Here is a 27147-nt window from a genome sequence, read left to right on the forward strand (position 1 = left end):
TTCTATGGAGAGACTAAGTATCTTATTCCTGGATAGGCGTGTTCTCTTTATGCATACTTGATCTTTTCCAGTACCTTTGAGGAAGTGGCTAGCATCAAGTCTGTTGAGTAATTACTTCTTTCTTGACAAGGGTTCTTATAATAGTAAATTTCAGCCTGCATGAAAATGTACATTATGATAGTGGCATACTACCTATGCAATAGAATAGTTCCCATACATAGAGAGACTTGGATTTTAGTGATTTTATTCATCCCACAGACCCACCTAGATAGTTAAACACATTAAAGGGCTTGTTTCTGGGATACGGAGAGGTGCACTTGGCCTGGACTGAATCCACCACACAGATTAACAGCAGAAGCCAGCGTTCTGGCCATCCTGAACATGGTTTTTAGGCTTTAGGTTTCAAGTAAATACTGAGCTGACTCCCAGGTTTTGCCTCAGTTACATGATATACAAACATTTTGGAAAAGGATGTCACATTTGATCATCCACCACACACTAGACACAGTCATCAGGGACACATGGATCTTTCCCCAGGGGGAAGCTGAAAGTAGCTTTAACATGCCTTTGTAAGTGACAAACCCATCATAACTACTTTTTAATCATTTAATCCTTACAATGGCTCAGTATTTCTTGCAATATTAAGTCAGTCCTATCTCTTTCCTTTTCCTTCCAATTTCTTTTCATCTCCTAATTATTTCACATAATTTCCATGCTCATGATTTTTTCATTCCTCTTATAATCCCTGGGTTTTTATATGAGACTAAATACAAATAGTGTCAGTTTCTTGTAGAAAACAATTTAGAAATGTGTATGTTGACTAAAAAGGTTGTGCTCATTGATATGATATAAATATATTCTATGTTCATAAATTATGGTACACAGATACTTTCTTACCGATATAATTTTTGACTTGCTGTCATAATGTCAACTGTTTCATCAAGCTGAACTACTTCTATAACGTTATCACCCAGTTCCAAAGAATCTCCAATTTCCTCAGCAAGCCTCATTGATATATAATGTGCACCATTCTTGAACAAATTTGCTTTAATGAAAGACATGTTAGGTAGAATAAGAAACAACATTAATGCACATTTTGCAATTATATTTCACAAATAGGAAGATAATGATGAATGAGACATTCAACAAAAGCATTTTTACCATAATTCTTTGGGTGTCATCCCCTGGGAATATCAGTTTCAGCTTGTTTATAAATCCTTGTTTTCCATTTACAAATGATATAAAATATAATGCCGAAATCTGAGAAGATTCAGCCCCTAAAACCAAGAGGATGCATAATTGTACAGTATTGCATAGTACTGTATTTTTATAGCTTCTATATTCTATAAAAGCAGCTTATGTATTAGGCGTTGGAGGGGTCTTTTTACATGTTTAGAGGTGAAAGTGGTTTATATGCACACATATTTAAAATTTCAAATAATACACCTAATACATTTAAGCTATGGAAAACACAGGATGGAATACCAGCAATATGGAAAGGATAGATTACTATTTACCACATAGAGCAGACAATTGGCTGCAGACAGGCACAATGAAACTGAACGCTAGATGTATTCACTATCAGACTATGACTTTCATGAGACATTGAAAACTCACACACATTTACACAAGCACAACTCACACAAGCATGGCCTCTGTTGTCTCTGGGCACTACGCCCGACCACAACTGTGTCTCGTGTAAGCAGCCATCTTTGCTGAGATGGACAGTGGGGGTACAGAGGAGGCATGGGTTGGGAAGGGCAAGGGCTACTAGGGTAAATGTTGCGGAAGATGCTAGTGCTAGTGCTGGTGTACAGGGATGTGGTACAGGGACAGGACAGAGCTGTTAGGTGCAGTGCAGGGAGGCTGTGCTGGTGGGAGAGTGGGACAGACGGGGATGGAGGGGAAGGGGGGGAGGTAGAGAGAAGGGGGAAGGACCATGCAGGTGTGTTGACACGATAGAAGGCATGAGTAGCACTGTAGTGGGAGCAGGGACGGGGGTAGGCAGCTGGAGGACAGAGACTAGCAAAGGCAGAGGGCAGGGGGATTATGCGTGTTTAGGCGCTGGGTTCTTTAGCATGATGGGAGGGAGTTCTGGAGGTGTGGCAAATGTAGTATGTCTATAAGGCAGGTCTGACAGCTATGCAAGGATGTGGGCACAGGTTTGATGAAGGTTCTTGTAATGGTAGTTGTGGACAGTGATAGTTATATGAGGTGAATAGCTGGAAGGCACGGGTTTCAGTTTTATAGATGGAATGTAGGAATTTGGGATTGCAGAGCAGGAAGATTTTATGGATGGAGTGGAGTTCGTGCAAGGAAGTTTGGGACTGATTTATAAGGTTTTGCAGGACTATTTTGGTAAGGTCTATAGACTAATGGAATTTGAACATAAGGAGATCATTGTAGAAGGAGGGATTGTAGATGGAGATGGGTAATTTCATGGTTAGGCCATTTGGGGTGGGATTCCATGAGCAGGAACAGTATGTGTAGGTGCGTTCTGCCTGGGGATAGAGAAATTTTTCTTTATTGGCACAGATGAAAGGAGCAAGATCTATAGTGAAGGATGAAAAATGCATCCAAATATGAGCAATATCACAAAAAACACAACTAAGGTGAAATGGATGAAAGATGGTCAGGAAAGATAAACCCAGAGTAAGTTGGGGTAATAGTGAAAACAAAATAAAATCAACATGAAAATGGTATAAGATCAAACTGAAAATATGAATAAAAATAAATAAAAAGATGATAAAAGACTGGAGTGTAGGTTGGTGAGAGGATATCTGCGAAGGGAGGGGGCAGCTGATGTAACTGGATTAGGTGAGGTCAGTGAGGAGCATGTCCAAATAAGGGAAGAAATGGGGAAGGGTGAGGTGGGGGCACAACAGTTGTTAGCTACAAGGTGGAAGAAAGTGTACAGGAATGAACAGGAAAATATCCATTCAAATATGTACATAATACACTTCATACATCTATATATTCTTCAACAGAGTAAAAGCAGTGATTCTGCAAATATCACTTTAAAGATTTTCCAGAGATTTTGACATCAGTATTTGTTTTTATGTTTTTGGTAAGTTTAATTCCCATGTGGTAGGTTCCATTCTGGCACAAGGATGTGATGTTTTTGGTCATATGTAATTTTTTATTTTGTCTGAGAGAAGGAATACCAGAAATCTTAAATGGAGCTTTACATGATCCTCTAGGTTTGCATCCAAACATGATTCTAATACCATTTTTTGCAGTCTGATGGTCATATTAGCTGTTTTAGAATTTCCCCAAAATGTGACCCCATATTTAAGGTAAGTAGTAAACATTATTTTCACCGCAAAATTTCCGCATGCATTTATTTGAATTTGTGACTGAATTTTTTAGGGTTAAAGCAACAGCATATACAAATTCAAAAATCACATTACACATTTCAGAAGCCCTATAAACAGTGGTTGTATGATTTTCAATTTATTATTTGTGTTGATGTAGTTACTTAGTGGAAGCAACAAATTTTAGCTTCTCTATTCATCTTTCGTTAATTATTTACCCATAAAGTCACTTATGTTGGCCTTGTCTGTGAACAGCAGAAACAAAAATTTTTAGAATTATTAGTAGAAAACGTTGACTCATGTTGTCCCAAATATTGCAAAAACCACACAAAGCAGAACTGGGGTAATAAACCTCAAGAATTGAGAAAATGGTAAATGCAACACCTGTGCAAAATTAGGGAAGAAATTGAGGTGTGCTCTGCCATGCACCTCACAGTGGTTTTCAGAGTATAGATATATATGTAGATTGCAATACAGTCAAGCTGAGAAGGAAACTTACACAGGAGTGCCAAGTGCATACAGATCAGAAATTAGAGCAGCCAAGAGGAAAGCCACTGGCTTCAATTTGACACATAAGTGAAAAACAGCTTAGAAAAGTTATTAAAACTGAGGTAATCTCTGAAAATAAGTACAACATTCCAAGTCAACCAAACACCTTAAATACATACTTTAACAGTTCTGGCTCAAATAAAAATCTCATTGAAGATGCAAATAAAACTGTAGTTTTGCTTCCAGCTCTAGATAGTATGCAAGGTGACAACTTCTGCTAGTCTCTTGTATCCTATAGACAGATTACTGAAGCAACTGCCAAACTTAGCAGCCCAAGAGCAGAAGATTTCTATGGACTTTCAAATTATGTAATAAAAATATAAAGAAAGAAATTTTACTGCCACTAACCAAAACCATTAACCAAATACTGCATACAGGAATCTTCCCAGATTGCCTAAAATTACTATTTGAACACTTATTCATAAGAAAGGTTATAAATCATCCCCTGATAACTATGTTCCATCTCACCCATACCAATCATATAAAAAATTCTAGAATATTGTATGCACAAACAGATGAACCAGCACTATGAGCAAAATAACCTACTTAGCTCTTCACAACACGGTGTCAGACCTCATCCTTCCAGTGTCAAAGAGTGGAGACTACCATCACAAAAATATATGATTCTTTTGGGACTGAGAAAACAACCTGTGTGGCTCTTCTAGATTTGAGGAAAGCTTTTGATACTGTCTCACACAGTATACTTATCAAAAAGCTCTAGTACTATGAAGCTGGAGAGAATGATCTTCACCGTATTGAGTCATACCTAAGCAACACCTAGCACATGGTAACTGTAAACAACCAAAGGTCAGAGTCATTACCTGTTACAAAAGGCATTCCACAGGACTCGGTAATGGGATCATTCCTGTTCACTGTATGTATAAACAATTTACCCTCATTCTTGCTGTGTCAGGCAGTATTGTACACAGATGATACAACTCTAACCACACAAGGTGATGAACCAGAGGAGATGTGAGCTAAGTGTAGCAATGGATTGATGCACTAACTGGTTCCAGGCAAATTACAAACAATAAAACTGAACACATTGTTTTCAATTTGAGTTTCTCCAATGAATAGAAAAAAATAATCAAACTGTTAGGTTTTCACATAGATCAGAAACTCAGCTTGGCAAGTTACACAAAAAATGGAACTCATCTATGGGGTAACTGCCCTGGCTCAAAAATCATATTCAAGTGGCAAAAAATGGTTATCAGATGTATTTTCCCCAAGAGAATCTCATAAAGATCACTTCAAAGAGCTCAATATTATGACAGCCCCTAGCCTCTATATGTAAAGTTGTCTTCTCAGTGTTAATGAGAATTTATATAATTGTAACCTTAGGATGTCTGTACATGAACATGATACAAGAACTGGACACTCAATGGATATTACCTACAGTAGGCTAGCTAAGGTTCAAAACAGCCACAAATATCTAGGATCCATATTTTCCAATAGACTCCCAAAAGCTGCCCATTCTGTTCTCTGTAGTACATTTAAGATTGTTCTAGCAGAGTGGTTTAAGAAGGAAGCATATTACACCATAAAAGGGTATGAGGAATCAGATTTAAGTGACAAAGTTCTGGCTACTGTCATACTAAGTTACATTAAATCACTGATTAAAAGCTTTTTCTGCATACATAATTTTCACATTATGTGTAACAATGTCTCACTGAAATTTTCATGCATTTCATGTCTCTTAGCTTTAATGTACATAATTACACCAACAAGATTTAAAATGTTGAAAGGTGAAAAAATTCTAAATTCCATTCCTATCCATATAGTCACATAAGTTGGTCTTGTCCAGGATCAACAAGAGTTAATAAAGGAACATCTTTACCTATATTGTCACATATATGGGCTTGGTCCAGGACAGTTAACAGTGACTTGAGTCAGTAGGCAGCACAGGATTCGTGTAAAGCCAGTTCAGCCATCTGCAAGAAATGTTTTGCTGAGTGCCAAGTGGTGTAGCGATCGCTGAACAGCCACCGGCAGGGAGATGCGGCAAAGAGTCAACAGGGAATTGTTAGCCCTGCTTGCCGCTGAGTCATACACTGTACTGCAATGTACTGTGGCAGTGTGCCACATCACATTAGAGCAGCCAACAACAGCAGTAGTCATCATCATCAGCAGAGTTGTAGTCATAAGTATGTTAAGTGTTGTAGCAGGCATGTCATTTTTGTGATTTTCAGTATTCTTGATACCCACAGAGATGGATAAGGAAAGTAGAACATCACCCAATATTCACAAGTCCATGGCTAGTGTGAGCCTGTGAGCTCACAGGTACATGGAAAGGCAAACAAAGGTCTTTTGATGCATGTTTCAGGTAATTTTAAAACAAGAGTTAATGTCATATTTGAGAAATTTACAGTTGTCTTGACTGATATAATAAAAAATGGCGTAAAATATGGAGAACAGATAATTTTGAAAGGTAAGCTCGAAAATTGGAGATTGGATGTTAAATCAGGAAGGATACAAGTGAGCTGTAATGTAAAGAACAGAAACTGTCATAAGAAGTTGATGCAGTTGGGACAGAATTAAAAGGGGAAACAGTGGGCAGAAATGTGATGCTGGTAATGTTGAAATGGGGAAGGCTATAACTGAAGTGAATGAAGAGGTTGTGGCTGGCAATGATGACCCAGAATCTGCAGTGATAAGTGCTCAGCTAGCAATTTAAGGAATCAGGTTGAAAATGCATTTGAGATTGTGAGCAGGTAGATGTTCCTGTATCAGATATTTTCAGTAGTGGTACTGAATTAAGTGCAATGGAATTTGCTTCAGTGAAAGTCAGTGATAATTCTGTGGAGGCAATAGAACCTGAATCTTGTATTTTTGTAGGTGGAGATGTTGCATGCTCCAGTGATGTGGCTGAGATTACTCATAAGTAGGCAGTGGTTCCCAAACCAGACGTTTTTAGTGGGCAGATAGGGGTTTCTGCATCACATGTTTTTGAGTGTGAGCAGGATGTGGTTCCTGTATGAGACCTTTTTGGTGATCAGGCAGTAGTCCTGTATCACGTGGTTTTGTTGGTTTGCAATGTGTAGAATATAGCTGCAGATAATGTTGTTTTTGTGGGAGGAACTGTGAGCGGCAGACTGAATGCTAATGAGGTAATGTTTGTTGCAATTAATATGAAAGTTAGATGATGAACAGTAAGATAAGTAACATACATCTATACAGTGTCTGGAAATGTGGGGTATTCTGTGATGCAGACATCCAGTGGTAAAAACTTTCACTTGTGTGGAGGCAATATGGCCTGGTGTTGATGTTTTTTTGTGGATGGATACATACATGGAGGCATATGCTCCAGTTATTGAGGTTATTGAGGTGACTGGTGACAGGAAAAGTGCCTATCATTAATGTAAAAGTGGATGGAGATATAGATGGAGGTATATGCTTTAGTAATTGAGATTATTTATATGGAGGCAGTATGGACTGTGGATAACATGGTTGATGGAATTTATGGGCACACTATAGTTTCTGTATCAGGCATTTTAAGTGATGGTGTCTCTGCCTGCAGATAATGTTATATGGATGGACAGTTACATTGACCGCTAATGAAGTGAAATTATTTTGCTAACTGCATGAGTGAAGAGCTTGTGCAAGCACATTTATTTACTGATGGCGTTCAGCAGTTCAGTGTTGATAATGAAATATGTTCTGGGGATAATGATTATAAATTTTTGTTGGGGAAAACAGATCTGTATAATGAGAAAACTTTTTACATAGGTAGTGAAGTGAGTAACACAAGAGAGGCTGATGATAATAATAATTATCCAAATGGTAATGATAATAATGAGGTAGTTATATTTATAGTAATTATTGGTCAGCAAAGAATAGTTGTGAGTAGCAGCAAATAAAGCAGTAACTGAATGGAAGTGACGAGTTTATCGAGAGGTCCACTTCCACACCTGCGTCTACATCTACATCTGTACTCTACAAACCGCTGTGGGGTACATGGCAGAGGGTACATCCCATTGTACCAATTATTAGGGTTTCTTTCCATTCAATTCATTACAGAGTGCATGAAGAATGATTGTTTGAATACCTCTGTGCACGAAGTAATTAGTCTAATCTTATACTCAGAATCCCTATGTGAGTGATACATAGGAATTTTGTTGAGAGACTTTCTCGGGATAGTTTACATCTATCTTAAACAGTCTTCCAGTTCAGTTCCTTCATTGCCTCTGTGACATTCTCCCATTGACTAAAAAAACCTATGGCCATTCATGCTGTCCTTCTCTACCTACATTTAATATCCCCTGTTAGTCCTATCTGGTCTCCCCCCCCCCTCTCTCCCCCCCCCCTTTCCATGAAAAATGGACCTTGCCATTGGTGGGAAGGCTTGTGTGCCTTAACAATATAGATAGCTGTACCATAGGTGCAACCACACAGGGGGGAATGTTTTGAGAGGCCAGACAAATGTGTGGTTACTGAAGAGGGGAGGCAGCATTTTCAGTAGTTGCAGGGACAACAGTCTGGATGATTGACTGATCTGGCCTTGTAACATTAACCAAAATGGTGTTGCTGTGCTGGTACTGTGAACGGCTGCAAGCAAGGGAAAACTACAGCCAAAATTTCTCCCGAGAGCATGCAGCTTTACTATATCATTAATTGATGATGGTGTCCTCTTGGGTAAAATATTCCAAAGGTAAAATAGTCGGAGCTCCAGGTGGGAACTACTCAGGAGGATGTCATTATCAGGAGAAACAAAGCTGGCATTCTATGGATTGGAGCATGGAATGTCAGATCCCTTAATTGAGTAGGTAGGTTAGAAAATTTAAAAACGGGAATGGCTAGGTTAAAGTTAGATATAGTGGGAATTAGTGAAGTTTGGTGGCAGGAAGAACAAGACTTCTGGTCAGGTGAATACAGGGTTATAAATACAACATCAAATCGGGGTAGTACAGGAGTAGGCTTAATAATGAATAAAAAAATTGGAGCATGAGTAATTTACTATGAATAGCACAGTGAACACATTATTGTAGCCAAGATAGTCACCAAGCCCACATCTACCACAGTAGTAAAAGTTTATATGCCAACTAGCTCCACAAATGATGAAGAGATTGAAGAAATGTATGATGAGAAAAAAGAAATTATTCAGATAGCGAAGAGAGAGAAAAATTTAATAGTCATGTGGGACTGGAATATGATTGTAGGAAAAGGAAGAGAAGGAAAAATAGTAGGTGAATATGGAATGGGTGTAAAGAATGAAAGAGGAAGCTGCCTGGTAGAATTTTGCAAAGAGAGTAACTTAACCATAGCTAACACTTGGTTTAAGAATCGTGAAACAAGGTTGTATACATGGAAGAGGTCTGGAGACACTGGAAGGTTTCAGATAGATTATACAATGGTAAGAGAGACGTGTAGGACCAGGTTTTAAATTCTGAGACATTGCCATAGGCAGATGATTAGTTTAGTAAGTCACGGCTACAAAATACTAATACGAATTCTTTACAGGCGAATGGAAAAACTGATAGAAGCTGACCTCAGGGAAGATCAGTTTGGAACATGTTGGAACATGTGAGGCAATACTGACCCTACAACTTATCTTAGAAGATAGATTAAGGAAAGGAAAACCTACATTTCTAGCTTTTGTAGACTTAGAGGAAGCTTTTGACAATGTTGACTGGAATACTCTCTTTGAAATTCTGAAGGTGGCAGGGGTAAAATACAGGGAGCAAAAGGCTGCTAAAAGTTTGTACAGAAACCAGATGTCAGTTATAAGCAGTGGTTGGGAAGGGAGTGAGACAGGGTTGTAGCCTCTCCCGGATGCTATTCAATCTGTGTATTGAGCAAGCAGTAAAGGAAAAAATAAGAAAAGTTTGGGGTAGGAATTAAACTCTTTGGAGAAGGAATAAAAACTTTGAGGTTTTTTGATTACATTGAAATTCTGTTGGAAACAGCAATGGACCCCGAAGAGCAGTTGAACTCAATGGACAGTGTCTTGAAAGGAGGATATAAGATGAACATCAACAAAAGCAAAATGAGGATAATGGAATGTAATCAAATTAAATCAGGTGATGTTGAGGGTATTACATTAGGAAGTGAAACACTTAAAGGAGTAAATGAGTTTTGTTATTTGGGAAGCAAAATAACTGACGATGGTTGAAGTAGAGAGAATATAAAATGTAGACTGGCAATGGCAAGGAAAGCGTTTCTGAAGAAGAGAAATTTGTTAACTTTGAGTATAGATTTAAGTGTCAGAGGTCCTTTCAAAAAGTGTTTGTACGGAGTGTAGCCCTGTATGGAAGTGAAACATGGATGATAAATAGTTTAGACAAGAAGAGAAGCTTTCAAAATGTGGTGCTACAGAAGAATGCTGAAGATTAGATGGGTAGATCACATAACTAACAAGGAGGTCCTGAATAGAGTTGGGGAAAAGAGTAATTTGTAGCACAACTTGACTAGAAGAAGGGATCAGTTGGTAGGACATGTTCTGAGGCATTGAGGGATCACCAATTTAGTACTGGAGGGCAGTGTGGAGGGTAAAAATCTTAGAGGGAGACCAAGAGATGAATACACTAAGCAGATTCAGAAGGATTTAGGTTGCAGTATTTACTTGGAGATGAAGAAACTTGCACAGGATAGAGTAGCATGGAGAGATGCATCAAACCAGTCTCTGGACTGAAGACCACAACAGTCCTATCTGGTACAGGTCCCACACACTTGAGCAATATTCTAGACCAATCTCATGAGTGATTTTGCAATCTCCTTTGTAGACTGATTGCACTTCCACAGTATTCTATCAACAAACCAAAGTATACCAACTCCTTTACCCACAACTGAGCCTATGTGATCATTCCATTTCATATTACTAAAAGTGTTACACCCAGCGATTTGTATGAGTTGGCCAATTCCAGCAGTGACTGTCTGATATTATAGTCATAGGATACTACATTTTTTATTTTGTGAAGTGTACAATTTTAAATTTATGAACATTTAAACCAACATTTAAACCAATTTGGCAGTCTCTAATAATAATAATAATAATAATAATAATAATAATAATAATAATAATAATAATAATGGTTTATTTGTCCATAATAACTTTTACAGTCATGGATCTAGTCAGTCAGTACATACATGAACAATAATAATAGTTTAGTAATAGAAATAATGTACATACAACATTAAAAATCCTTGATGGAGTACAAACATTTAGCAATTAACAGCTGCTTTAATTTTATTTTAAATATGTTTCCTTTTAACATTTTTATGGTATTTGGCAGTCTGTTGTAAAAAAAATCTTCCAGCAGAAAAAGGATTATGATCGGTTGCTTTTTTATTTCTGAGTTTTATGTGGTAATCCTCTTTCTTCCTTCTATTATAACTATGGATATCACTATTTATTATACTGTACTCCATATTTTCTTTTACAAACAGTATAGTCCTTAGAACATATAATAAATACACTGTTAGTATATTATACATAACGAAGTATTCTCTACAGGACTGACGTTTACTAATATTCACTATTATCCTAATTGCTCTCGTCTGGGCTCTAAAAGCCCTATCCATGTATACCGTTGGTGCCCCACCCCAAATCTCAATACCGTATTGTAGGTGGGAGTGTTGTTGTTGTTGTTGTGGTCTTCGGTCCTGAGACTGGTTTGATGCAGCTCTCCATGCTACTCTATCCCGTGCAAGCTGCTTCATCTCCCAGTAACTACTGCAACCTACATCCTTCTGAATCTGCTTTGTGTATTCATCTCTTGGTCTCCCTCTACGATTTTTACCCTCCATGCTGCCCTCTAATACTACATTGGTGATCCCTTGATACCTCAGAACATGTCCTACCAACCGATCCCTTCTACTAGTCAAGTTGTGCCACAAATTTCTCTTCTCCCCAATCCTAATCAATACCTCCTCATTAGTTATATGATCTACCCATCTAATGTTCAGCATTCTTCTGTAGCACCACATTTCAAAAGCTTCTATTCTCTTCTTGTCCAAACTATTTATCGTCCATGTTTCACTTCCATACATGGCTACACTCCATACAAATACTTTCAGAAATGACTTCCTGACATTTAAATCTATACTCGATGTTAACAAATTTCTCTTCTTCAGAAATGCTTTCCTTGCCATTGCCAGTCTACATTTTATATCCTCTCTACTTCGACCATCATCAGTTATTTTGCTCCCCAAATAGCAAAACTCCTTTACCACTTTAAGTGTCTCATTTCCTAGTCTAATTCCCTCAACATCACCTGACTTAATTCGACTACATTCCATTATCCTCGTTTTACTTTTGTTGATGTTCATCTTATATCCTCCTTTCAAGACACTATCCATTCCGTTCAACTCCTCTTCCAAGTCCTTTGCTGTCTCTGACAGAATTACAATGTCATCGGCAAACCTCAAAGTTTTTATTTCTTCTCCATGGATTTTAATACCTACTCCGAATTTTTCTTTTGTTTCCTTCACTGCTTGCTCAATATACAGATTGAATAACATCAGGGAGAGGCTACAACCCTGTCTCACTCCCTTCCCAATCACTGATTCCCTTTCATGTCTCTCGACTCTTATAACTGCCATCTGGTTTCTGTACAAGTTGTAAATAGCCTTTCGCTCCCTGTATTTTACCCCTGCCACCTTCAGAATTTGAAAGAGAGTATTCCAGTCAACATTGTCAAAAGCTTTCTCTAAGTCTACAAATGCTAGAAACATAGGTTTGCCTTTCCTTGATCTAGCTTCTAAGATAAGTCGTGGGGTCAATATTGCCTCACGTGTTCCTATATTTCTACGGAATCCAAACTGATGTTCCCCAATGTCGGCTTCTACTAGTTTTTCCATTCGTCTGTAAAGAATTCGTGTTAGTATTTGGCAGATGTGACTTATTAAACTGTAATTTTCACATCTGTCAACACCTGCTTTCTTTGGTATTGGAATTATTATATTCTTCTTGAAGTCTGAGGATATTTCACCTGTCTCAAATATCCTGCTCACTAGATGGTAGAGTTTTGTCAGGACTGGCTCTCCCAAGGCTGTCAGTAGTTCTAATGGAATGTTGTCTACTCCCAGGGCCTTGTTTTGACTCAGGTCTCTCAGTGCTCCATCAAACTCATCACGCAGTATCATATCTCCCATTTCATCTTCATCTACATACTCTTCCATTTCCATAATATTGTCCTCAAGTACATCGCCCTTGTATAGACCTTCTAATACTCCTTCCACCTTTCTGCTTTCCCTTCTTTGCTTAGAACTGGGTTTCCATCTGAGCTCTTGATATTCATACAAGTGGTTCTCATTCCTCCAAAGGTCTCTTTAATTTTCCTGTAGCCAGTATCTATCTTACCCCTGGTGAGACAAGCCTCTACATCCTTACATTTGTCCTATAGCCATCCCTGCTTAGCCATTTTGCACTTCCTGTCGATCTCATTTTTGAGACGTTTGTATTCCTTTTTGCCTGCTTCATTTACTGCATTTTGATATTTTCTCCTTTCATCAATTAAATTCAATATTTCTTCTGTTACCCATGGAGTTCTACTAGCCCTCATCTATTTTCCTACTTGATCCTCTCCTGCCTTCACTACTTCATCCCTCAAAGCTACCCATTCTTCTTCTACTGTATTTCTTTCCCCCATTCCTGTCAATTGTTCCCTTATGCTCTCCCTGAAACTCTTTACAAACTCTGGTTTAGTCAGTTTATCCAGGTCCCATCTCCTTAAATTGCCACTTTTTTGCAGATTCTTCAGTTTTAATCTACAGTTCATAACCAACAGATTGTGGTCAGAGTCGACATCTGCCCCTGGAAACGTCTTACAATTTAAAACCTGGTTCCTAAATCTCTGTCTTACCATTATATAATCTATCTGAAACCTGTCAGTATCTCCAGGCTTCTTCCATGTATACAACCTCCTTTTATGATTCTTGGACCAAGTGTTAGCTATCATTAAGTTGTGCTCTGTGCAAAATTCTACCTGACGGCTTCCTCTTTCATTTCTTCCCCCCAATCCATATTCACCTCCTACGTTTCCTTCCCTTCCTTTTCCTACTACCGAATTCCAGTCACCCATGACTATTAAATTTTCGTCTCCCTTCACTATCTGAATAATTTCTTTTATTTCATCATACATTTCTTCATTTACTTTGTCATCTGCAGAGCTAGTAGGCATATAAACTTGTACTACTGTGGTAGGCGTGGGCTTCGTGTCTATCTTGGCCACAATAATGCGTTCACTGTGCTGTCTGTAGTAGCTTACCCGCACCCCTATTTTTTATTCATTATTAAACCTATTCCTGCATTCCCCTGTTTTGGTTTTGTATTTATAACCCTGTATTCGCCTGACCAAAAGTCTTGTTCCTCCTGCCACCAAACTTCACTAATTCCCACTATATCTAACTCCTGATAATGACATCCTCCTGAGTAGTCCCCGCCCGGAGATCTGAATGGGGGACTATTTTACCTCCGGAATATTTTACCCAAGATGACACCATCATCATTTAACCATACAGTAAAGCTGCACGCCCTCGGGAAAAATTACGGCTGTAGTTTCCCCTTGCTTTCAGCCGTTCGCAGTACCAGCACAGCAAGGCCGTTTTGGTTAGTGTGACAAGGCCAGATCAGTCAATCATCCAGACTGTTTCCCCTGCAACTACTGAAAAGGCTGCTGCCCCTCTTCAGATTTTTTTACACATGTAGCAGATGTGCTGCTTCCATGTAAGATGTTCATCAACTATAATACCCAGGAATTTATGTTTATCAATTGTTTCAATTGATAACTCTGGCTCAGTATCCACTTGTCTTGATTTGTAATTTAGCATAAACTCCATTAGAATTGTCTTTTCCTTATTTAATGCCAATTTATTTTTAGTCATATATTCTGTGATGAGGCTAGTGTTCTTCATATTATTTTGCACTGCTAGCTGTTTTGTAGGGCCCCATCTTATGAAGGTGGTGTTGTCGGCATAATTCACAAGGTCTGCATTTTTTGGATTTATTATATCATTGATGTACACAATGAACAGAAAAGGCCCAATAATACTTCCCTGAGGGACTCCACAGTTAAGAATTTTATAAGATGATTTTACTGTTTGTATAAGCCCCCGGTTGTATGATACAACTTAACACTCTGTTTGCTGTCAGCAAGGTACGATCTTAACAAATCTAATGCCACTCCTCTGCCCCTATAAGTTTCTAACTTATGTAGAAGAATGGAGTGATTTACAGTATCAAAAGCCTTAGATAGGTCTAGAAAGGTGCCAATAACTTTGTTTCCATCATCAAGTATATTCAATACTACTTGAAATCTTATCAATATCTTACTGAATATTTATGCAGCTTCTTTCAGATAATACTTCAATATAGATAACAGCATCATCTGCGGAAAGCCTGATGTTACTATTAACTGCTGCTTCAGCAGCTCATTGTCATGAAATAAAATGGGACATGATTTCACCAACAGGATGCCTGGATCTTGAAAATGTTTAAAAACAATACATTAATTTTCTTCTTGGTCTCAGAATTCAGTTGTAGTTCCATCAGACAACAAAATTAGCAATAATGCAGTTGTATTATGTTCTCAAGATAATGTTATCAGGTGTAACTGAAATTTGTTAATAATTAAACACCGTAGTATACATTTTTTCAGTCTTAAATAAGCACAAAATAATGTTTTGCATTTCTTCATACATTGACAATATATTTCACATGGGTGCAATGGGGACAAGTTACAATCATGCCACCCCAAGTCCAATCCTCAACATTTTTCAGTATTGTCCATCATCAACATAGCTACAATCTGACTCATCTCCTCCACAGCTCATTACCAACTCTCTTCAGAAAGAGAAATGTAAATCAATTATACAAAAGTCTCATACTGACTGACCATACAGTATCATTCACATTTGTTTACAGAAGACATATATGTAAAATAGTTTACATAGAATAATAAATGCATTTTTGTTAAATTGAATAATCAGTTAGTTTTAGAAACAAATTATAATGGGTTTTTAATAGTTTTATATGCTGATAATATCAAAATTCTCTATTGATAACTGGTAAGTGGAAATATAATTGATCACATATGATTGTCAATGTTTCACAGTGGTAACTCAAAAATACAAATACATAGGCTTTCAGAGGTAGAGGAAGATAAATAAACATGACATAAGAAATATGGGTCCCCAAACATTGAAATAAATCAATAAACTCACAATAGGATAAAATGTTTTGCCAGTGTTACAAAATATTGTGGGTACAAAAGGTGTATTGTGTTGTACATTAAATACAGCCACATTGTCATTCCCTACAACAGAATTACACGGTGGTATACTCATTGTAATACCCTCCCACACAATACCATGCACAAAGTTTCACTGCTATTTCTACTCTGTATGATGTAACATTTCATAAGAGTGAGAAGTTTAAGTATATCTCTTCTTAACTTGCAAACACAAAAGAATTCTTAAGTGCAACTGATTTGTTTCAAACAATCAGAAAAATTATAATTAGTATTTCTTTTTACTTGTCTCAGAATTTCAATAACATTTATTCTGTAACTGTTTGCACTAAATAGTAAAGTTTTTGTCCTCTCTGTATTCAAAGTACAGTTTTCTCTCACTTCATTGGGTCTCAGTTCCAGCCATGGGCATAGCCAGTGGGGTGCGGGGGAGTGGGCAACTGCCCCTCCTACAAGATTTTGTATGCCTACACACCTACTGCTGTTAGAAAAAGTTATGTTACAGCCATGTTACAACTCACTTTACAATATAATGTGTGACAACTTGTGAAAAAACCATGCTGCATGCCTGGTCAAGTTGCATTCATGCAATATGCAACCACGGCAAGCAAATGCCACGGTCACCACTCATTGCCATGTCAACGATAGATGAAAATTACCAGATATGGCCAAGCAGTCATATTCTCAGCTGTGAGTAGGACTGCAAGATTCAAAATGATGAGAGTGGGGGGGGGGGGGGAGTTGCAAGTGGCTTGGAATTATTTGACAGGTTATTGTTTTGAAGGAGACAAACATAGATGACAAAAAATATTCATTTACTGTACATATCAAACTAAAGTAAGAAAATCTAACAATGGAAAATCCAGGATGGAATGTGACAATATTATGAGAAGGAATGTTGCTATACACCATATAGCAGAGATGCTGAGTCGCAGATAGGCACAACAACAAGATTTTCTCACTTAAAGCTTTTTGGCCAATGGCCTTTGTCAACAACAGACAGACATATGCATACACACACACATGCAAACGCGACTCACACACACAACTGCAGTCTCATAATGTTGTTACATTCCATTCTAGATTTCCCATTGTTTGAATATTACCTTTTTTTAGATTTATTATTAAGTCATTATGTATGGGCCAGTGCAATGCATTATTTGTTCAAAATTAAACACCAATTAATATCTCCATAGTATAAATTTTTTTCAGTCTTAAATAAGCACAAAACAATTTTTCACATTTCTTCATAAATTGACAGTATATTTCACGGGTGCAATTGAGACAAATTACAGTTTTGCCTCCCCACATCTTATCATCAACATTTTCCATTATTGTCAATCATCAACATCATCAGTCTTACATGGACAGATTATACAGTATCATTCATAGATATTTGTTCACATGAGATATATAAATATAACAGTTTAAATAGAATAATAATTGCATCTTTGTTAAGTTTTAATAATCAATTAGTTTTAGAAAAAATAAATTATAATGGATTTTACAGTTTCATATGTTGATAAGATCAAAATTCTCTATTGATAACTGCTAAGTGGAAACATAATTAGTCATATATGATTATCAATGGTTTACCCTGATAACTCCAAAATACAAAGACATGGCCTTTCAGCACTAGAGTAAGATAAATAAATATGACATAATTATAATAGAGGGAAACATTCCACGTAGGAAAAATATATCTAAAAACAAAGATGATGTGACTTACCAAATGAAAGTGCTGGCAGGTCGACAGACACACAAACAAACACAAACATACACACAAAATTCTAGCTTTTGCAACCAACGGTTGCTTCGTCAGGAAAGAGGGAAGGAGAGGGAAAGATGAAAGGATGTGGGTTTTAAGGGAGAGGGTAAGGAGTCATTCCAATCCCAGGAGCGGAAAGACTTACCTTGGGGGAAAAAAGGACAGGTATACACTCGCACACACACACATATATATCCGCACATACACAGACACGAGCAGACATTTGTAAAGGCAAAGAGTTCGGGCAGAGATGTCAGTCGAGGCGGAAGTACAGAGGCAAAGATGTTGAAAGACAGTTGAGGTATGAGCGGCGGCAACTTGAAATTAGTGGAGGTTGAGGCGTGGTGGATAATGAGAAGAGAGGATATACTGAAGGGCAAGTTCCCATCTCCGGAGTTCTGACAGGTTGGTGTTAGTGGGAAGTATCCAGATAACCCGGACGGTGTAACACTGTGCGAAGATGTGCTGGCCGTGCACCAAGGCATGTTTAGCCACAGGGTGATCCTCATTACCAACAAACACTGTCTGCCTGTGTCCATTCATGCGAATGGACAGTTTGTTGCTGGTCATTCCCACATAGAAAGCTTCACAGTGTAGGCAGGTCAGTTGGTAAATCACGTGAGTGCTTTCACACGTGGCTCTGCCTTTGATCGTATACAGCTTCCCGGTTACAGGACTGGAGTAGGTGGTGGTGGGAGGGTGCATGGGACAGGTTTTACAGCGGGGGTGGTTACAAGGGTAGGAGCCAGAGGGTAGGGAAAGTGGTTTGGGGATTTCATAGGGATGAACTAACAGGTTACGAAGGTTAGGTGGACGGCGGAAAGACACTCTTGGTGGAGTGGGGAGGATTTAATGAAGGATGGATCTCATTTCAGGGCAGGATTTGAGGAAGTCATATCCCTGCTGGAGAGCCACATTCAGAGTCTGATTCAGTCCCGGAAAGTATCCTGTCACAAGTGGGGCACTTTTGTGGTTCTTCTGTGGGAGGTTCTGGGTTTGAGGGGATGAGGAAGTGGCTCTGGTTATTTGCTTCTGTACCAGGTCGGGAGGGTAGTTGTGGGATGCGAAAGCTGTTTTCAGGTTGTTGGTGTAATGGTTCAGGGATTCAGGACTGGAGCAGATTCGTTTGCCACGAAGACCTAGGCTGTAGGGAAGGAACCGTTTGATGTGGAATGGGTGGCAGCTGTCATAATGGAGGTACTGTTGCTTGTTGGTGGGTTTGATGTGGACGGACGTGTGAAGCTGGCCATTGGCCAGTTGGAGGTCAACGTCAAGGAAGGTGGCATGGGATTTGGAGTAGGACCAGGTGAATCTGATGGAACCAAAGGAGTTGAGGTTGGAGAGGAAATTCTGAAGTTCTTCTTCACTGTGAGTCCAGATCATGAAGATGTCATCAATAAATCTGTACCAAACTTTGGTACATGGATGGAAATGACAATATTATTTAATTATGAAAGGCAGTTCTACATGGGTCAATTCATTTTTTATTCAGTCTAGTCCTAATAGCCTTTTCTGCAATGAAAATATTATTATTGTATTATTTGTGCTGGAGTTTTCCCAAACAGCAATTCCATAATGTAATGCATAAGTGTGGATCAAAAAGAGCGTGGTACACTGTACGCATAAGTAGTTTGCTAGCACAATGCTCAAGCTGTGCCATAAAATATTACAGTGCTTAATTTACAGTAGACATTGTCTCTGTATTATCTCTATTGGTGCTTATTGTTGGCTGTAATTCTCACAAATTTTGGGGGAAACTTCTTCCAGCCGTGTTTCAGCTACAAATATATCTACGAGGGCGGTTCAGAAAGTAACCTCCGATTGGTCACAGTGCGGGTTGTGGGGGGAGTAGCGACACCATCTGTGCGTTCACGCACTCAACAGGTCAGTCGGCATCAAGCCGTGGTCGAGTGAACGTCGTACCTGCGCTAGTTTAGTTTTTGTGGCAGTTTGAAATGTGTGCTGCAATAGAAAACCCCGCCAAATGTGAAGTGCGTGCTGTCATAAGGTTTTTTACAGCCAAAGGATATTCTGCAGCAGCTATTCATCATGAGCTTTGTGCCGTGTACGGACCAAGAGTTATGAGTGAAGGAGTTGTCCGTGAATGGGTACGTTTATTTAAAAGTGGACGAGAAAACGTTCATGATGAAGAGAGGAGTGGTAGACCATCATTGGTGACTGACGAACTCGTTCAGACAGTTGATGCAAAAGTTCGTGAAAATCGACGTTTCTCAATGTCGGAGTTGTCTACTGGTTTTCCACAGATTTCTAAGACTCTCTTGTACGAGATAGTGACAGCAAGATTGGGTTACCGTAAGTTCTGTGCACGATGGGTGCCCAAAATTCTTACCGACCACCACAAAACTCAAAGAATGGCCTCTGCATTAGACTTTCTGTCACGTTACGAGGATGAAGGAGAACCATTGTTAAACAGAATCGTGACCGGTGACGAAACCTGGATTAAGTACGTGAACCCTGAGACAAAAGAACAATCAAAGATGATGGGCACATTCAAATTCGCCTACCAAACCAAGAAAAGCCTCGCAAGATTTTTCTGCCAGAAAACTGATGGCAACGGTGTTTTGGGATGCCAAAGGGGTGTTGTTGGTTGAATTCATGGAACATGGTACGACCATTAATCAAGACGTGTACTGTGAAACAATAAAAAGTTACGATGGGCTATACAGAACAAACGTCGTGGTATGCTGACTTCCGGTATCGTTTTTTTGCACGATAACGCCCGTCCTCACTCTGCTCGCAGAACAACGGCCCTTCTTGAGTCCTTCAAGTGGGACGTTATCAACCATCCACCTTACAGCCCAGACCTGGCGCCAAGTGATTATCACCTCTTCATGCATTTGAAGAAATGGCTCGGGTCACAGCGGTTTGATGATGACGAAGAGCTCAAAGATGCGGTCACAGGCTGGCTCCAGGCACAAGCGGGTGATTTTTATGCAGAAGGAATTTCAAAGCTTGTGAAGAGATACGATAAGTGCCTCAATCGCTATGGAGACTATGTAGAAAAATAGTGCAAAGGTGTAGTTGTAAGATGTATATATTAAAATATTTTTATTTAACTTGGTGTATTTTTTTAAATCAACCGGAGGTTACTTTCTGAACGGCCCTCGTATGTGATCTTCATTTCCTCTATTCCAGAACATAATGAATATTACCTTTATTATGAGAAGGAAAGTTGCTACTCACTATATAGCAGAGATGCTGAGCCACAGACAGGCACAACAAAAAGATTTTCACACTTAAAGCTTTCGGCAAATGACATTTGTCAACAATAGACACACATATGCACTCACACACTCGTGCAAATGTGACTCACACACATGACTGCAGTCTTATAATATTGTTACATTCCATCTTGGATTTTCCATTGTTGAATATTACCTTTTTTAGATTTATTATTAAGTCATTATGTATGGGCCAGTGCAATGAATTATTTGGTGAAATATATGCACTTCTTTCCGATGTTTCCAGATTTTCTTCTGCACTTAGAATTTCATATCATCAACATAAATTTTTTTGATCATTCTCACTGACTTCAGTATTGTATTGTATTGAACTGGGGACCCAGAAGCAATGGAGAGGCTTCGTCCCTGCTGGTATACAACCCCACGACAGGTTACAACAGTCCACCCACCCCTCTGCCGCCCCACACTGAACCCAGAGTTATTGTGCGGTTTGGCCCCCAGTGGACCCCCCGGGAATGTGTCACACCAGATGAGTGTAACCCCAACATTTGTGTCATAGAGTAATTATGGTGTATGCATACATGGAGAAAGTGTTTGCACAGCAATCACTGACATACTGTAATTGAGGCAAAATAAGGGAAACCAGCCCACATTCACCGCAGCAGACAGAAAACCGCCTTAAAAACCATCCACAGACTGGACAGCACACTGAACCTTGACAGTAATCCACTGGGTGTTCGTGCCAGGGACTGCGTGCCAGGGACTGGCACGCCTTCCTGCCCAGAAAGAAGTACGTTAGACCGCTTGGCTAACTGGGCGACTTCAATATAATTTACATATAAGTCGAATAGAAGTGAGCGAAGGAGAGATCCTTGAGGTATACCATAGTTAACATCCCTGATTTCAGATCTGCATCCAGATTTTGTAGTCACATATTGCTTTCTGTTACTAAGATATGATTTTATCCATTGCAGTGCTTATCCATGTATTCCAGGGCTTTCAAGTTTTTCAAATAGTGCTGCAAGGGTGATTGTGTCAAAAAGATTTAGACAAATCCAGAAACATAGCAGATACCAAATTTATTTTGTCTAACACATCTATGTTTTGTTAGGCTTGGGATAAGAGTTTCTGTAGATTTCCCTTTTTGGAAACCATGCTGTGCCAGAATCAGAATACTACGACGGTAATCCCAAAAGTAAGGTCTCCTACTTTTTTATAAGTACAGAACTCTGTTTGTGTGGCAGTTGGTTACACTGTTATGAAGAGTGCTTCACGCGCACTGTGTAAACATGCACACGCCACACTGAGGCACTCAGTCTTGGCTTGGCAGCCGTTGAGAATGGATCTCCCATTGGATGTTACCGCCAAGTGCGAATTGCGCACAGTTATTCGGTTTTTGAATGTGAAGGGCACTGCACTGATTGAAATCCATCACCAATTGACGGAAGTGTATGGTGAGTCATGCATGGATGTTAAAAATGTTCGTAAGTGGTGGAGAGAGTTTGCAGCTGGTCGGACCGAAATTCATGACGAACAAAGGAGTGGGAGACTGTCAATTTCTGAGGAGACTGTGTTGAAGGTTGAGCAAAGCATGTGTGAAGATTGGTGGATCACCATGGGTGATCTCTGCACGTTGGTTCCTGAGGTTTCCCGAAGCAACGCTCACAGAATTTTAACGGAAACACTGAAATACCGGAAGGTGTGTGCAAGATGGGTGCCACGCATGCTGACTGAAGACCACATACAGCAATGAGTTGATGCTTCCTGTGCATTACTTCACTGCCTTGCAGCCAAACAGGACAACTTTCTGGACTGGTTAAAAGAACATTTGGCCGGAAAGCGATTCAGCTCCGACGATGAGGTGAAAGAAGAGGTTCATTACTTTCTGAACAGCATGGGGATGAGCTGGTATGACATGGGCATACAAAAACTGCCACAGCGTCTTCAAAAATACATCGACAGAAATGGTGATTATGTTGAAAAATAGCTAAATGTTCAAGCCGTAAACTGATGTAAACCATTGTAGAAATAAAAAGGTCTATGTGCTTATAAAAAATAAGAGACCTTAATTTTGGGATTACACTCGTGTATTTCTCATGGAATGTAATAAACATTCTGCGCATAAGCATTGCTATGTTGTTTTGAGAAATCAGAGATTAAAGATACTAATGTCTATATGTCTGTGTTACCTTAGTTGCCTTTCTTGTGTGCTGAAATTATGTTTGCTTATTTTAATGCTTCTGTTATTTCTTCATTCACATGCTTTATTAGATAATTTGATATTTCAACAACTCCTGCTGACTTCTTGGATTGTAGTTCCTGAATTATCTTTTTCAATTATGGTTCTGTCATTGGTTCAAAGACACTGAGTGGGATGGTTGCTAAGTGTGCTAGGATATTTCGATCCCTGATGATTTCTTTCAAACTATAAATCTTGTATGCCATCTATGAAAGTGTTGAGTATATCAGTAATCTTTGTTCCATCTGTAACAATAGCGTTCTCAGTTTTCATTAACATAATAAAATTTATGCTGAATAAATTTCTTTTATTTCCGTCTGTGATCAAATATTCGTTAGGTCCTTAGACTACTGGCTTTTGTCTGTGATTACCATCTACACATCTGCAGCAAAACATTGGAAAGAACATAAAAACTACTAGTGGATTGTCTACATCTTAAAACAATAAAGTACACTGTAATGAAAAGTATTACTGACATACATGTGAGAAAATGTAATTTATATATGATGAACCTTACCTGTTTTAAAACATGTCCTAATACAATCAAGTCGTAGTAGCATGATCAAAAGATAAAAACAAAATTAGCTTAGCACTGTCACACATATTTACAATATGGTGTATTCTAGTCCACAGTGTTAACAGAGACATCTTGTTAATAGGACCACTGTTCATAACAAGCTGCTGTACAGGGGCCACATAATATTTGTGTCATATATTCGTTAGATGTCACTACTATAGGCCTACATATTGTTCTATGATATGGAATAAAAAGAAGAATATCAATACGTAAAGCCTATAGTGACCTTACCAAGTGTATAAGGTATTACAGTAATGAGAAAATAAAAAAGATGACTAAAGTTAAATTTAGACTGTCAAGAAGAAATGGTTAAGTGACAATAATTATGATATGCTCTTGTGGTGATTTTAGATAAAAATATAATGACGTACATAAAAACAAGCTTATAGAGCTAACATAATATTATACAAATGATAAAACAAATAGGGAAATAAGCCAAATGGATGAAACTACAGACTTTAAATAAGTCATCAGTGGCCTCTGTTGACATGGCTACCAGAATGCCACATTTTATATCCTCTCTACTTCGACCACCTTCAGTTATTTTGCTACCCAAATAGCAAAACTCATTTACTACTTTAAGTGACTCATTTCCTAATCTAATTACCTCAGCATCATCTGATTTAATTTGACTACATTTCATTATCTTCATTTTGCTTTTGTTGATGTTCATCTTATGTCCTCCTATCAAGACACTGTACAATCTGTTCAGCTGCTCTTCCAGATCCTTTGCTGTCTCTGACAGAATTACAATGTCATCGGTAAACCTCAAAGTTTTTATTTCTTCTCCGTGGATTTTAATTCCTATCCAAATTTTTGTTTTGTTTCCTTTACTGCTTGCTCAATGTACAGATTGAATAACATTGAGGATAGGCTACACCCTGGGCTCACTCCCTTCTCAATCACTGCTTTCCTTTCATGCCGCCTGGTTTCTGTACAAATTGTAAATAGCCTTTTGCTCCTTGCATTTTACACATGCTACCTTCAGACTTTGAAAGAGATATTCCAGTCAAAATTGTCAAAAGATTTCTCTAAGTCTAAAAATTCTAGAAATGTAGGTTTGCCTTTCCTTAACATATCTTCTAAGATAATTCAGTACTGCCTCGCATGTTCCAACATTTCTAAGGAATCCAAATTGATCTTCACCAAGGTCAGTTTCTACCAGTTTTTCCATTCATCTGCAAGCAATTTGTGTCAGTATTTTGCAGGTGTGACTCATTAAACTGGTAGTTCAGTAATTTTCACACCTGTCAACACCTCCTTTCTTTTTGATTGAAATTACTATATTCTTCCTGAAGGCTAAAGATAATTCACCTGTCTCATTCATCTTGCTCACCAGATAAAAGAGTTGTGTGATGGCTGGCTCTCCCAAGGCTATCAGTAGTTCTAATGGAATGTTGTCTACTCCTGGGGCAGGATGTATTCGTGATGCAGGACAACTGGGAGAGCCAGGAAAAACCTAGGAATTTTTTCATCCGGGAGAAAACCAGGAAAAACCTGGGAATTTTTTATTGTTTTAGTTTTCAGTTAAATTTCTGTAATTTTGACTGGTAAGAACCGATACTTTAACAAAGGATATTACTGTATCTTGCTACTGCAGGATAATACTGCAGCAATAAAACATGAACAAGAGAAAATAAACTGAAATAAAACTTAAGTTGTAAAGGAAGTGCACCACATACTACACAAAACACAGTGCTCATACAAGCATCTGCCAATAGAAAAATGTGTCAAAGGCTTTAGGAAGACTATGTGAGCTGATGTGCATGCACAGTTGTGTCGCATATGAGTAGTACCTTCTCCCAATTCTGGCTACAGAAGTGTGGCTGTTAGCTACATAAGCAATAGTAACAAGCAGCCAGATGCCGGGAAAATTTTACTGGCACGCCCAAGCTGCCAGATTCATGCATGTGCAACAGGCCTGGATCTAGGGGGTAAGGGGACAAACTGGGGTATCTGCCCTAGTTGGCATTTTTTTTTAGGGGGGGGGGGGGACAAATACATATTCTTGAGGGAAAAAAGCTTGTTTCCCAAAGTGTCTAGCATCTATTGATTATTCATATGATTTTGAAATGCATTGCTGTTGGTTTTTGAACATTACTGGACATATTCTAAGTTGATTTCTGAATGAATCATGAGTTGATTCTTGAATGCGTGGATAGTATACATGATGTGTCTGAGAGGGGAGACAAAAGAGGACGGGGCTATAAAATGGTTGGTTGTTTTGGGGAAGGAGACCAGGCAGCGAGGACATCAGTCTCATTGGAGTAGGGAAGGATGGGGAAGAATGTCAGCCATGCCCTTTGAAAGGATCTATCCCGGCATTTGCCTGGAGCGATTTAGGGAAATCACGGAAAACCTAACCGAGCGAGGTGGCGCAGTGGTTAGACACTGGACTCGCATTCGGGAGGACGACGGTTCAATCCCGCGTCCGGCCATCCTGATTTAGGTTTTCCGTGATTTCCCTAAATCACTCCAGGCAAATGCCGGGATGATTCCTCTGAAAGGGCACGGCCGACTTCCTTCCCCATCCTTCCCTAATCCGATGAGACCGATGACCACGCTGTCTGGTCTCCTTCCCCAAACCAACCAACCAACCAACCAACCAACGGAAAACCTAAATCTGGATGGCTGGATGTGGGATTGAACCGTCGTCCTCCCAAATGCGAGTCCAGTGTCCAACCACTGCGCCACCTCGCTCGGTGGGGCTGTAAGAGCTGAGCGGAATAAAGCCAAACGGGTGAATACCGATCACTGTTTATGTGGTTGACTTGGTTTGCGAATGATCAGCATTGTTATAATTACTAGTGAAATCCATAGATTCAGACTACCAATTTGGAAATAAATGACTAACAGGAGTAACAGATAAGAAAGATTATGTAACTCTTCAGGCTTTCCCGGCGATCTAATGACATCTTGGGTTGTCGGGTGTTCTGCCGGATATCAGCGACATACTTGCACGATATTTCGGTCACGTAGCTCGTAACCTTCATCAGGTGCGACCTGAGACTGCTCCTCGAGTGGACCTGGTCCAGTATTTATGCCTATGGCCTTCCCCCTCCACCAATGGCTGCAGGCACTTCCTCTGTGGTCCGTGCCCATTCCCTGCGACCTGCTGGAGCGTTGCTGCTCCGTTTTCCATCCGCTGTGGTTGTAGGTGTTCCCTCTGGGGTCCACCAAACCCGCTCCTGGGGGTTTCATCTACGGTCTGCAGTACCAAGCGTTCCCCCTGCGGTCTGCGCCTGCTCACCATGACCTGTTGGAGCGTTGCCGCTCCGTTTTCCGTCCGCTGCAGCTCTGGATGTTCCCTCT

General features: G+C 39.2%; 1 protein-coding gene across 1 annotated transcript in view; it reads right to left on the minus strand.

The window, feature by feature from the left end:
* LOC126252639 (probable flavin-containing monoamine oxidase A) overlaps nucleotides 1-27147 on the minus strand; it is a 290057-nt gene that overhangs the window by 115135 nt on the left and 147775 nt on the right. The window contains exons 4-5 of the mRNA XM_049953542.1: nucleotides 1162-1277; nucleotides 898-1031 (exon numbers count right to left, since the gene is read on the minus strand). Coding sequence (XP_049809499.1) covers nucleotides 898-1031; nucleotides 1162-1277 — 250 coding nt within the window. The remainder of the gene's footprint in view (nucleotides 1-897; nucleotides 1032-1161; nucleotides 1278-27147) is intronic.

This window comes from Schistocerca nitens, chromosome 4, assembly GCF_023898315.1.
Source record: "Schistocerca nitens isolate TAMUIC-IGC-003100 chromosome 4, iqSchNite1.1, whole genome shotgun sequence".
Classification (NCBI taxonomy): Eukaryota; Metazoa; Arthropoda; class Insecta; order Orthoptera; family Acrididae; genus Schistocerca; species Schistocerca nitens.